Below are 13816 nucleotides of genomic sequence, written 5' to 3'. Positions count from 1 at the left end.
TCATCGAGTCAGAGGTGGGTGTGCCCGTTAGGCTTCCCGGAAACTGTGGGGAGTCTGTGAGCGATGGGCGGGGGGAGTCATTAGTTGGCCCAGAGTTGGGGCTAGACTAAGTGCCATTATCTGCTGGGGTTTCTTCTCTGGCCAGTCTGTGAAGACCGATGAAGGCACTGCTTCCTCCTCCCTCTCCCCGTGAGTGGAGTGCGAGTGCGGGGTTGGGTGAGTGCACAGAGCTGGAATCTGTTGAGATCTGCCCAGGTGGGTGTGTCCCCACCCGCCCCAGGAGCAGGTCCTTCCAGCCCAGCCCAGTGCAGAGCAGTCAGCGGAAGCCAGCTTGGGGCAGCGGCAGAGCTCGACGGAGCGCAGGTACGGGGGTGTCACAGGTGGGCTTGAACCTCATGGGGGCATTAGGGGCGGCACCCCACTTTTCGAAATGGGGGATGCGGGTAGGGGCAGAGGTGAGGGTGGGCCACAGGCCCCAGAAAACCTTTTGAATAGAGTAAAAAGCTAAAGGGGCTGCCTCAGGCAGAGAGACCTCACACAGAACACACCCTGGGGTGCCCCCTCTGAGGCTCGAAGCCCCACACGGGGGCATCTTGGAAGGCTGTGTTCTCCCCTTCACCCGTTAGGCCCACTGTCATGCTGAGCCCAGGCTTCCCAAGACCAATGAGGAGGGTCCTCTGGGGTTGATTTCCAACCTTTTCCCATCCTCAGCTAGTACTTAACCCCTAATACCCACTCACCGCCCAGGGCCAGGCCCTCTCCTAGGTGACAATAAACTTATCTGATTAAACTCCATGAATGGGTTCACGGCACAAAGGTGTTCTTATGGTTATTCTTCCTAGCTAACCAAGGGGTATTAACCAAGGAGTATTTCTATCTATCTATCTATCTATCTATCTATCTATCTATCTATCTATATTGATTTTAGAGAGAGGAAGGGGGAGAGAGAGAAAAAAACACATTGATTTGTTGTTCCACTTACTTACACATTTATTGGTGCATTCTTGTATGTATCCTGGCTGGAGATTGAACCTGTAAGCTTGGTGTATCAGGACAATGCTCTAACCAGCTGACCTACCCAGCAAAGGCCTCCAAGGGGTATTATAATGGGGTTTTTGGAAAACACGGCCTTAACACAATGCGTTCATCTATATCAGTGGTTCTCAACCTGTGGGTTGGAACCCCTTTGGGGGTAGAACGACCCTTTCACAGGGGTCACCTAAGACCATCAGAAAACACATATATAATTACATATTGTTTTTGTAATTAATCACTATGCTTTAATTATGTTCAATTTGTAACAATGAAAATACATCCTGCATATCAGATATTTACATTATGATTCATAACAGTAGCAAAATTATAGTTATGAAGTAGCAATAAAAATAATTTTATGGTTGGGGGTCACCACAACATGAGGAACTGTATTAAAGGGTCGCAGCATTAGGAAGGTTGAGAACCACTGATCTATATAAAAGGGTTAGACAAAATTATTTCTCATGTCCCTGTAGCGATGCTAGAATGTGGCTCACGGGCGACATGAAGGAGATGAAATTTCAGATATTGAGCACAGGTGGGGGAAATATTTGAGGGTGGGCAAGGCCTTATGATACCTGTCTCACGTCAATGAGGGCAGCTGCCTCCCTGTTACCTGTGTTTATGGGGGCCTCCCTGAGAGAAGGGGACCTCCCACCTGATTGCATCTCCAGCTCCTTTTAGGGTGAGCTGAAATTGTAGCCCTAAGGGGAGATGGAGGCAAGGATTGAGGTGGAAACGGAATCTTACCCCTGTAAGCCTCACCTCCTGGCCACTCAGAGCACTAGAGCCCAGCTCTGCCTGCGTGTGTCTGATGCTGTCAGCTCTCCCCACCCTGCTGCCCCCAGTGTACACCCCAACACAGGCCCAGAGGAAGGAGACAGTAGAAAGGTGAGGGCAGAAGCCAATGGTGCTGCCTGGAGTTCTGGGTGAGGTCAACAAGGCTGGAAGGCTGCAGGAGACTCTCTGAGCCAAGCAAGGTTAGCTGCATGCAGACACGCAGAGCACAGGGCCGAGACAGCTCCTCTGAGTGATTTCTCTTGATTGGGACTTTACTTCCTGTTTTTCCAGCTCTTGAAAGCAGCGGGGAGGGAGATGTGCAGGTGGGGAGGTGACACCCCACATTGGGGAAACTCATTATTGAGCTGTCGGCCGCCTTTACTTTCTGCCTTTTCCCAGAAAGAAATGGGCGAGATGAGGTCAGAATGCCTGGGACAGGAGAAGACATGACTGGGGATGATGTTGGGAAGGCAGCAGGAGACAGGCTCCGTGTGGGGGCAGGCATTTTGGCTGGAGCAAGCAGAGCAGGCCTGGACCGAGGAGGAGAGGGGATGGAGATGGGACAGGACAATCCCTTGGGGTCTGTGCCAGAGAGGTGCCTGTCCTTGGGGAGGACGTGGTCCCTGAGTTAGGATGAGGCCATCTACTCACCCTGGCAACCTCGAACTACTCCACACCACAGAGCCCTCAGACCCAGGACAAGCTGATGAGCAGGATTCATCCGTGTCCCTAAAGCAGCTCTGGGACAGATCTTTTCAGGAAGCCTTTGGACTGGGTTAAGCTTCTCCCAGAGGCTCGGCAGTTTGGATCCATGTGGGGAGTCTGAATATACAGATACGGAGAGGCCTTTATAATGAAGCCGGCTGCGTGCCAGGGTGCATCCTCCCAATGCTGCCTGAGCCCAGCACCAGAGGAAGTGGGCTGAGCTGACAAAGGCAGGTTACCGCACACTCTGTGTAGCGCAAGCATGTCAAACTCGCAGCCTACTGGCCGCATGCAGCCCGCAACGAATATTTTTGTGGCCCAGCCAATATAACAGTATGTAAGAAACGTTTTAATAAAAATTTTGTAACTTAATTTTTACTATATCCTATTATGCATAGTTATTAATAACAAACTACAACGTTCGCTAATGACTGAGTACTATAATCATGTTGCATTCATTTCCCTTTCGCACCTTTACACGCAGGCGCACCATTTCTCCCCACTAATACTATCAGGGAATATTTTAGCAGCCGATGGCCACGTCATTAGTCTTGGACTGACTTGTTTGGTGTGCGCAATAGGAAATATTTTGCTTTCGGAGAACAAGAAGAATAGGTTTATTTGCATTACGCTATTATGCAGTGTCTGATAAGTTAATGTTCAAGAAAAAGTATTAATTTTTATTAAAATGTTCTATTATTTTATGTTAACAATTACTCATTTATTTCAGCCCTTTGTATTCAGCATGTCTCTATCGAAATAAACCTAAGTTTCTATGAAAATTGAAGCTTTTGTTTTTTCGTGGCCCACATAAACTTAAACCTTGTTTATTTGGCCCGTGTTAGCCTTTGAGTTTGACATGCTTGGTGTAGCGGGTGGGACACACTGACAGGCCGGGACTTCAGAATCTAAAATGCGGTTGGGGTTATTCTAGAGCGGATCTCCTGGGGCAAGGAGGACGAGGATATCTGAGATTCCTTCTTTTCAAACTTCTGAAAGATGTGAATTAATTACTAAAAAGAGGAGGTGAAGAGAGAGCAAGGCATTTGATGAATGTGTGGGAGGGAAAAGGAGAGAAGTGCCTGGAGAGGGTAGCAGAAAAGAAAGCTGGACCAAGGGGAAGTATTTCTTTCCCGTCCCTGCCTCCATCATTGTCCCAAGTCACGTATTTGTCTTCAGCTCTTGTCTGTGCTGTTGGTCAGATGCCAGAAGGATGGGTACTGCTGGCGGGTTCTGTGTAGCAGGGAGAGGGAATGATCATGATCTAGCCTCCTGCCCACTTTTACTCTCTCAGTCTTACTTCCTGCCTGTGGCAGAAAATAGCCCTGTCCCTCCTGCTTATCTCAGCAAAGAGCAGTGCCCAGCCCAGAGGACAATGGGACAGGTCTCAGAAGCCCTAAGGACACGAGGAAGGAGCCTGGGTCTGGAGGTGCACAGGGGAGGCTGAAGGACAGGGACACAGGGAGGAGGAAAGTGGCCACACGCTCTGGTGTGAGTGTGTGGTGGGCAGGTGATGTGGATGGCACAGCACCTGGTGCCTCTGTGTGTTTGGTGCTTTATTTGCCCTTCAGTGCCTTGGTGCTGGGATCTGTTTGTGCACATCCGTGTAGGTATGTGCTCCTGAAGCTGCCTGCCTCTGTCTGTTGGCGCAAGGACACGGTCCCTGAGGCAGGGGCTGTGTCTGCCCTTCCTCCTGGGGCCCTCTGTCCATGCCTCCATGCATTTGTGAGTTACAGGGCGAGCAGCCACACTGAGGGACAGGTTACTAGGAATCTTATGTTACCACATCCATGTGTGTTTAGGTGGCTGAGCCTATACAGGCTTCCGTGTCCTATCCCTCCTCCCCTGTGAAATGCAACCCCCGTGTCCATTCTTTTCTGGGTTGGCTGCTGTTTCTTTACTTCCAACATCTCCCCTACAACCCAACCTCTGCTGCAAGGCAGGGATGGGGAGAGGGCCAGGCTGCCCCTCCCCCACATCTAAAACCCTCCTTCCATTTCCTACTTGCCTCCTTTTTGGCAGTGTTTTCCATCTTGTCATCTGGCCTGGCACTGTGCCCATTCAGCTCCACTGACGGGAGCCTCAGGGAAGTGGGCAGATGGGGTGGGGAGCAGGGCAGGGGCCTGGCAGCTTTCAATGCTCAGCTTGGGCCATTCTGTGTAAGCCTGTCAGGAAGGGGTGACTTTTTGACAAATAGGTTCCACTATAAAGAAACCCAAGGACACCCTTCTTTTGGAGCAAGAGCATTAGCATCAGTTTTGCTAAGGGGTTCCTAACTTTACCTTTAAATAGCAGCTCACGTAATACATTTTGGTCTGTTAAACAGTGTCAACGGAAAGACTTGCAATTTGGGGGAAATAATTAGTATTGATTGTCCAAGTAATGGTTAAGAATGATAAAGTGTTACAGTAGTTATAGTGTGAACTGTTACTGAAATTTTAATGCAACCTGTTTCCAAACAGGCCTTTTAAGGGGCATGGTCTTTTACTAAGTGAGTTATACACGTGGACAAGATAGCCAGAAATGTGATAATAAGTGGTTACTTGCAAAAACAAAAAAGAAAAGAAAAGAAGAAGTGGTTAGTTGTGGTTAGCTAACTGATTTGATATATGTTATAACAATTACAAAATAGTTAAACAATGGGGGAGGGGACAGGGGCCTGCTAAGTAGAGAGACTGAGGTGTGAGCGAACGGGAAGAAAAGCAGTGAAAGATGTGGTCCCATCCCAGGATCTTACCATCTAGTTGGGGAAATGGAACAAATAGACACAGTACAGCCTGATGAGTTCAAGGCAGCAAGCTAAGTGCTTAAGTAGGTGAGCGGAAACTGTAAGGAGGGGCTTATTTGTGTGTGTGAAAGACTGATGAGCCCACGTTACCAGTGTTTGAAGTGGGAGAAGAAGAAAGCAGGTTACTTAAAAGTATATATTTCAATTAGACAAATGAGGAAGTAAAACCATATCTCTGTGGGCACAGATTTCATATCGGCATCTGTAAAAGACCGGGAGCTCTATGCAGCGTCCATCCTCGTCTCTAACCAGCCACTCTTATTGGAAGTAGCACCAAACAGCTTGGACTTTGGAGCCAGGAAGTCCTGGGTTTGAATCCTGACTTCACTCCTCACGGAGCTCTTGAGCTGTTTCCTTGCCTGTAAAAATGAGGGTAAACACCGACCTCCAAGGGCTGTTGGAAGGATTAAATATTGTGCATATAAAACACCCCAGGATTTGGTGAACAATCAGTAAATGACAGCTATTTCACTCAACATTTATTGACAGTGACGTAGGTGCTGGCAATACAAAGATGAGTAAGTCACAGTCCATAGCCCTTCCCTCAAGGAGCTCACAGTCGAGTGGGAGGTGCAGATAAAAGAACAGCTCATTACAGTACGGGGCGGGAACAGCTACTACAGACCTGCGCACCGAGGGGAAGTGCCAGTGAGGGACCACAGAGGGGAAGTGCCAGCGAGGGACCACATCTGCCTTGTAGGAAGGGAGTCAGGAAAGGCCGCACAGAGTCCTAAGAGATGACTGAGTTTGTCAGTTGGAGAATGGGAGGAGGCTCATTCCAAGTTGAGGAAACAGCATGAAAACATAAGGTACGTGCAAAATGATTAGTTTGGTGTAGCTGGAGCAAAGGAGCATGGGAGGCGGGGCATGTGTCAGGAACAGAGCCTGGTTTTATTTGCTTTTCAGCTCCAGTTAGTGTTGTTCTCCCTGTTGAAACTGGTATTTTGGAGAGGAAGTGTTTCTTTAAAAAAAAAAAAACTATTTATTTTATTTATTTACTTACAATATACAAAGTAAATCGGTCTCTATGCGGTCTCCAATTTTGGTCCTCCGGTATCAGGGTTCTCTCCTGTGAGTTCTTCGTTGATTACTCGGGAAGTTTTTCTGTATTTTAGTTGTAATACCAGTTTGTTCCTGGGAGCATGTCCATGCAGCATCCACTTACTCTGCCGCCTTTTTTTAATCCTAGGAAGTGTTTCTTTATTCCCTTTAACTGTCCTATGCCTCTCACGAGTCTTAAACTGCGGTTAGTAGTGGTTGGAGGGAGAACAAATGAACAAAAACCCACAAGAAAACTTGTTACAGTCAGGTTTACAATTTAGTTTCATGTAAGAATTCAAGCAGTTCCTTTTGAAAGGAGTAAGTCCAGTATCTTAGGATAATTGCTCAGGGTCTCCGCACAACTTTGCTCCCTAAGATGGCATGTGGATACCCATATTCATAGCATTATTCACAATAGCCCACAGGTAGAAAAACCCAAGAAACCATCGACAGATGAATGAATAAACAAAGTGTGATATACATATATATGAATATATTATTCAGCCATAACAAATAATGCAATTTGATACATACTACAGCATGGATAGACCTTGAAAACTTTTGCTAAGTGAAATAAGCCAGGCACAAAGGAACAGATATTATATGACTCCACCCATGCGAGGTATCTGGAATGAGCAAATTCATAGAGACAGAAAGTAGAATAGAGGTTACCAGTGGCTGGAGGGCAGGGGTGGTGGTGGAATGGGCAGTTACTGTTTAATGGGTATAAAGTTGTTGTTTGGGATGGTGAAAAGGTTCTGGTGATGGTTACACAACACTGTGAATGTACTTAATGCCACTAAAGTGTACACTTCAAGATGGTTACAAGGGTAAATATTATGTATATTTCACCACAAACACACAAAATAGATGGCATCTGGGTAGCTTCTGTGGCCTCGTGGCATTAAGGAAGGTGGGATAGTGAGACCATGTCCTGTCATCTGGCTACTCCACCTCTTAACTCTATCCTTTGTCAGCCAGCTGTTGCCTCTCTCCGGCAGTCTCATCAGTACCCATGGTACTTTCTCACCTCACTGCCCTGCTCTCTGGGCTTAGGGTCCCCTTGGGTCTCTTACTAACAAACAACCATCTCCCCCTATCACAGAACCCCATCTGGGGATGTCCCTAGTCCAGCAGTTGCCAACCTTTCAGACCTCACGGACCACCAGTGGTCTGCGGACCTCCGGTTGGGGACCACTGCCTAGTCAGATCCTCCAGGGGAAAGCTCAACCCACAGAGCCTTGCCCTGCCTGCAGGGCTGTGCGGGGGTGTGATCAGCCCAGGAGGACCCTGTTATATTATTATCCCCACTTTACAGATGAAGAAACGTAGAGAGGTCAACTCAGGGGTAAACTCAAGGGCACTCTGGGCGCAAGCCCAGCCCACACAGGAGCAACAGTGGGTGTGAGGAGTGAGGCTGGAATTTTGACCTGTACTTGGGAGCTTGAACTTTATTCTTTAGATAAAAGGGAACCAGGAGAACACCTGTTCCGGGGGAGGTGCTCCACAGCACTTGTCACCACCTGACGTGACACCTGTTTACTTGCACTTTATTACCTGCTTCTCTCCAGTGGAATGAAAGTAAATTGGGGGCAAGGCCTTTTTGTTCACTGCTGCGACCATGTCTGTGGAAGCCTAAGCACTTTATATACATTGTCTTATTTAATCTAAAAACCTCATGACCCCCACTCCTCGACCCCCACTTCACCCCCAGGTAAAGAAAATGAACTTCAGAGAGATTAAGTCATTTTTCTGACAACTGAAGTTAGGTGAACTGGCAAAGACAGGATTGAAACCCAGGCAGTCTTGCCCTAGCCGGTTTGGCTCAGTGGATGGAGCGTCGGTCTTTAGACTCAAGGGTCCCAGGTTCGGGCTGTGGGCTCGGTCCCCAGTGGGGGGCGTGCAGGAGGCAGCCAAGCAATGATTCAATGATTCCTTCCCATCATTGATGTTTCTATCTCTCTCTTCCTCTCCCTTCCTCTCTGAAATATATATATATATATATATATATATATATATATATATATATATATATATATATATATATATATATATTTTTTTTTTTTTTTTTAAAGAAAGAAACCCAGGCGGTCTGAACTGCTATAGAGCCCTGCTGCAGAAAGCTACTCTGGCAGGACAGAAGGTGGGGCAAAGGCTTGAGGCTGAGAAAAGATTCAAGAGGCCAGACAGTTTAGCTAGATAAACATCTGTGTCCTCCACCCTGGCCTTGCATAAGGATGACTTCTGGTTTGCCTTCCCATTCCAGGTCTCGGGATGATGAAGCCCTGACCAAAAGCACCCACCCCCTGGCAGCCATCTGCCCTGCAGCCATAGCCCACGTTCTCAAGGCCTACCTCTGCTGGCTTTGGGACTGTCTCGATGCAGCCTGCAGGCCCTGTTCTGGAGATGACCGCCCTGTCAGGACCTTGGTGTGCCCCGTGATGCCCCGAGGCTCGCTCCTCGCTCCTCGGCACACTTTGGCAAGATGTTGGCCAACTCCTCAGCAAACACTTCTACCAACAGCTCCGATCTCCCGTGCCCTGACTACCGGGCCACCCACCGCCTGCACATGGTGGTCTACAGCCTGGTGCTCCTCGCGGCGCTCCCGCTCAACGCGCTGGCCCTCTGGGTCTTCCTGCGCGCGCTGCGCGTGCACTCCGTGGTGAGCGTGTACATGTGCAACTTGGCGGCCAGCGACCTGCTCTTCACCCTGTCGCTGCCCGTGCGCCTGCCCTACTACGCGCTGCACCACTGGCCCTTCCCGGACCTCCTGTGCCAGACGGCGGGCGCCATCTTCCAGATGAACATGTACGGCAGCTGCATCTTCCTGACCCTCATCAACGTGGACCGCTACGCCGCCGTGGTGCACCCGCTGCGGCTGCGCCACCTGCGGCGGCCCCGCGTGGCGCGGCTGCTCTGCCTGGGCGTGTGGGCGCTCATCCTGGTGTTCGCCGTGCCCACGATGCTCGTGCACAAGCCCTCGTCCTGCAGCTACCGCGGCAAACAGGTGCGCCTGTGCTTCGAGAGCTTCGGCGACAAGCTGTGGAAGAGCCGGCTGCTGCCGCTCGTGCTGCTGGCCGAGGCGCTGGGCTTCCTGCTGCCGCTGGTGGCCGTGGTCTACTCGTCGGGCCGGGTCTTCTGGACCCTGGCGCGGCCCGACGCCACGCAGAGCCGGCGGCGGCGGAAGACGGTGCGCCTCCTGTTGGTCAACCTGGTCATCTTCCTGCTGTGCTTCGTGCCCTACAACACCACGCTGGCCGTGTACGGGCTGCTGCGGGGCGACCTGGTGGCGGCGAGCCCCGCGGCCCGCGACCAGGTGCGCGGGGTGCTGATGGTGATGGTGCTGCTGGCGGGAGCCAACTGCGTGCTCGACCCGCTGGTGTACTACTTCAGCGCCGAGGGCTTCCGCAACACCCTGCGCGGCCTGGGCTCTCCTCTCGGGACCAGGACCTCGGCCACCAACGGGGATGGAGGGACGCTCGCCCAACTGCCCCAGGAGACCACTCCCGCCAGCGGGCCTGCTGCCTCCAGCCAAGGACTGATCAGGCATTCCAATCCCCGGACGCCCATCCCCGAGGATTCTGTCCTCTAAAGGAACATGGGGCCCTAGCCCGGTTACACCCACCTCCATCCCCTCGCGCCTCTCGCACTGGAAAACTTGCAGGGTGTGCACAGGAGGGCGGTGGATCCGACACTTGGATTTCTGGGTGGCAGCTCCAACTCATAAATGCAGAAGGAGCAAAGTGTGGGAGCAAGGGGCACGGGGAAGGGAGGGTGCTGGTGGGAATGTCCTCTTTAAGTTCGTGGTGATGATGAGCACAGAAAAGGCCCCGTCCCCAGTCTGTAGGAAGGGGTGGTGCTGTGAGCCTGCCAAGGCAGAGGCAGAGGAATGGGTGAAATGCCCTCGCGGGGGACTTGAAACACTGCCCAGCGCTAGTAGATGTAGCAGAAAAATGGATGTCCTGGTTGTAGACGGACCACAGCAGTCTTAGGGCCAGAGATGCCACCCACATTTCATTCCCACCTGGGCTTGCCCTCCCCGCATTGCGGCACAATACAAGAGTTTATTGGGTAAGACAGAACTGGTTTCCTTCTTGTTTCGAGACTTGTAATAATTTAGACCTGACCTCCATCATGGGGTGGTTGGGGGCAGGGCAAAACTGAGTTAGAAGGTTTTCTTTTCTCCAAAATCTTGGTCCCTGTTCCCCTTTCTAGGTCTTTTCTTATCCTATGTTCCAACCCCCTTTCAAGACCTCCTCCATTCTAGATCTTAAGTCTACTCCTGCCACACACACACCCGCCCCCCCCCCCCGTCCCCATAGCTTCATCTAGAATAAGGGAACAATTCTTTGTACTAAAGTAGCAGTTCTCAAATTTTTTGGTCTCAGACCCTTTACACCCTTAAAAATTGAGAATTCCAAAGAGCTTTTGCATATACTTTGTTCTTTTGTTACTTACCATATTAGAAATTCAATTAAGTTTTCAAAGCATACAGATCTGGCCACTGCACCGTAAAGGTCCTCGGTTCGATTCCTGGTCAGGGTACATCCCCAGGATTTTGGTCTGGATTCCCAGTAGGGGGGTGTGCAGGAAGCAGCCAATACAAATCCATGTTTCTCTCACACATCGATGTTTCTCTTTCTCCCTCTCCCTCTCTAAAATAAATAAAAAACATATTTGAAAAAACAGAAATACATAGGCACACATTCCATTAGCTGTGAGAGCAATGATATCTTTCATGAAGCCTCTGGAAAACCCCACTGTATACTTGTGATGGAATGAAAGTGAAAAAAACAAATGACAATAGTATTATGAAAATAGCTTTGACCTCATGGACTTCTCAAAGAGTCAGTGTCCAGATCACACTTTGAGAACTATACCTATACTAAAGTATTAAAGTTCTTGTGTAACTTCTTCCCAGGGCATTATACAGAGTGCTTTTTATTGCTGTGGAAGAGAGCAATGCTCAACAAATCAATTAGTAATTGTAGCCCTTAAGGCTTGGGGTTGGGGGTGGGGGTGGGACAGTAGGAGCTGCACACCAAATGGAACATGGCCTTGGGCTTGCTGGAGCTGCAGCCCTAAGGGGGGGAGGGGGGTGGAACTGGTCACACACACACTCTCAGGAGGAGGGGGTGGGGCTTCCCTGGAGGGAACAGGAACTGTGCCACAGCCAGGAAAGAAGTTTACAGGGAAGTTAGAGTGTGATGGGAGGACAGGGACGGGACGGGCTGGCTGTTCTTAGCAAGCGGGAGGCAAGGGAAATGGAAGACTGGTTTATGGGCCACCTACTGCTTTCTTCCCTTTTTACCGAGTCGGAGTCGGGAGCTGGTAGGGGTTGCAGAGTTGGCACTAGGACATCTTGAGACCCTGGCATTAGCGAGGGAGTTGTTGCATGCCTAGGTCTTGCATGCCTTTCTATGCCTGTCTCTGGATGCTGTATGTTTCTGTGTGTGTGTGTGTGTGTGTGTGCGCGCGCTCCTGCCAGTGTCAGGGTTTTCCTGTGTGTATCTCTGGGCCTTTTGTGTGTCTCTATGTGATCCGTCCAGATGGTGATTTACAGGTGTAAAATGACCCCTGGTGGCCAAACCAGAGAACTGACCCAGATTCCTCCGTCATAGCTTCGAAGTCTGGGCCTTCCACCATCTGGCGGGAGCTTAGAGACCCGCACAGGCCCTCACCGCCTGCTGTTCTAAAAGAGGCCTGAAGGTTAGCACCTGCTCCATCTTGCCTCATGCTTAGGGTTCAGGACCCGTGCCCTTCCAACTCTGGGATTAACAAACAGAACTGAACACAATTTTTAAAAAATTCTTGATTATTTTTATATGCAGATACATGAATAAATTCCAAAGTAATTAAAACTAACATAGCAAGTATCTTCTACATACTATATAATTTACTTATTTATTTATTATAATTTTTATAATTTATTGTCTGTCTCCTCTCCCTGCCCAGGTAGAATGTAAGCTCCCTGAGGGCAGGAATTTTTGTTTGATGGTTCTCTGATGTATCCCCAGCATCTAGAATGGAGCTTAGAACAAAAGAACAAATAAATATTTGTGGAATGTTGAACAGTTGGGTCTTGCTGTGAAGTAGTTTTCTATCCAGTGGGACCAAAAGAACAAATCAACTATAATTACCATTCAAGACAGAAGATGCAAGAATGCAGGGTAAGCTCTGGCCAGTGTAGCTCAGTGGTTAAAGTGCTGGCCTGAGTATCAAAGGGGCTCAGGTTCAATTCTGGGTCAGGGGCATGTAACTGGGTAGTGGGTTCAATTCCCAGCCCTGGTTAGGGCAAGTTCTGGAGGCAACCAATCAATGTGTCTCTCTCTCTCCTTCCCCCTCTTCCATTCTCTCTAAAACTCAATGGGAAAAATATCCTCGGGTGAGTATTAAAAAAGGGGTGGAGGATGCAGAGTAAGGTTAGCAGCTCATTTAGTGGGCAACGGAAGCCCATGAAGGTTCTGCTGACCTTGACATAGTGTGGGATAAACCGTAGGAAATCAGGTGGAGAGAGTCTAAGGAGAAAGGAAGACTGGTCAGGGAGCTATTAAAATCGTCCAGAAAAAAGTGTGACCGTGGCCTGTGCGGTGGATGAAGTAGGCTGTCTCCAATGTGAAATCTCTGGTGTCTCAGCTCTGGTGGACTGTGTCCCCACATTCGGTATACCCCAAGGGTTTTCATCACAAGAACAGAGAGGCAAGAATAGATTAAGGAAAAGTGGCAGGCAGAGAAGAAATGATCAAAGCTGACAAGTAACAGGCTGGGGAAGTTTAAGAAAACCCATAGCCATTACCATTTTCACAGGACTCCCCAATTACTGAGTGGACTGTATGATGGAGACAGCATGTGGGGACTCCACAGTCCATGTCCTGGAGTTACCTCAGTTGAAGTTTAGGAAAATCCAAAGGTGGAAAAAGAGGAAACCTTAAATGGAGGGAGAAGAGCTTTAACAAGTTTTTAAAATGCTCTCTGAATGCCTGGATCTCAATTAAGTGCTTAAAATGCATTATCTAATTTATTACAACAACTCACTGAGTTAGGGATGATTATTACCCCATTTTACAGATGAGACACACTGGAGAAGTTAAGGTCCTAAGGTCACACAACCAGGAAGTGGTACAGTATCTTTTTGGCTCCCCAACATCCTACTGTATCTCCCCTTCCTGGCACTTCCCATCTCATCCCTGCCTTTATGACATTCACCCTTCCCTACTTTCCTTTCTCCCCTTTCCTCCCCCATGTAAGTCACCTCTCCTTCACCTCTTTTGACTGAAGTCTCACCTTGGATCTACTGTACCATCTCTAGCCCACTCAGCCGACAGCACACCTGTCCCTCCCTCTGCGCTTGCCTCCGGCCCCTGCGCAGAACACAGTGTGGCGGGGGCACGCTCAAGCAGGATGGCCCAGCCTCTGTGCAGTTGGCCGCAGGTCCCTTCCCCAGTGAGGAGGTGCCCAACATCTCCA

General features: G+C 49.5%; 1 protein-coding gene across 3 annotated transcripts; it reads left to right on the top strand.

Annotated features, from left to right (window-relative positions):
* Positions 1 to 52: 52 nt before the first annotated feature.
* Positions 53 to 12421, top strand: LPAR5 (lysophosphatidic acid receptor 5). Of its 3 annotated transcripts, none has more exons than XM_059682030.1 (2): positions 53 to 363; positions 8616 to 12421. In XM_059682030.1, exon 2 carries the CDS (start codon positions 8835 to 8837, stop codon positions 9939 to 9941), a length of 1107 nt encoding a protein of 368 aa, XP_059538013.1. In that variant the 5' UTR covers positions 53 to 363; positions 8616 to 8834; the 3' UTR covers positions 9942 to 12421. The 3 variants fall into 3 exon arrangements, with proteins under 3 accessions (XP_059538013.1, XP_059538015.1, XP_059538012.1); XM_059682032.1 differs by having other exon boundaries at positions 53 to 380; XM_059682029.1 differs by lacking the exon at positions 53 to 363 and adding an exon at positions 5954 to 6117.
* The last annotated feature ends 1395 nt before the right edge of the window (positions 12422 to 13816 follow it).

This window comes from Myotis daubentonii, chromosome 2, assembly GCF_963259705.1.
Source record: "Myotis daubentonii chromosome 2, mMyoDau2.1, whole genome shotgun sequence".
In the NCBI taxonomy this organism is placed as follows: domain Eukaryota; kingdom Metazoa; phylum Chordata; class Mammalia; order Chiroptera; family Vespertilionidae; genus Myotis; species Myotis daubentonii.
This window is presented reverse-complemented; position numbering and strand designations above follow the sequence as displayed.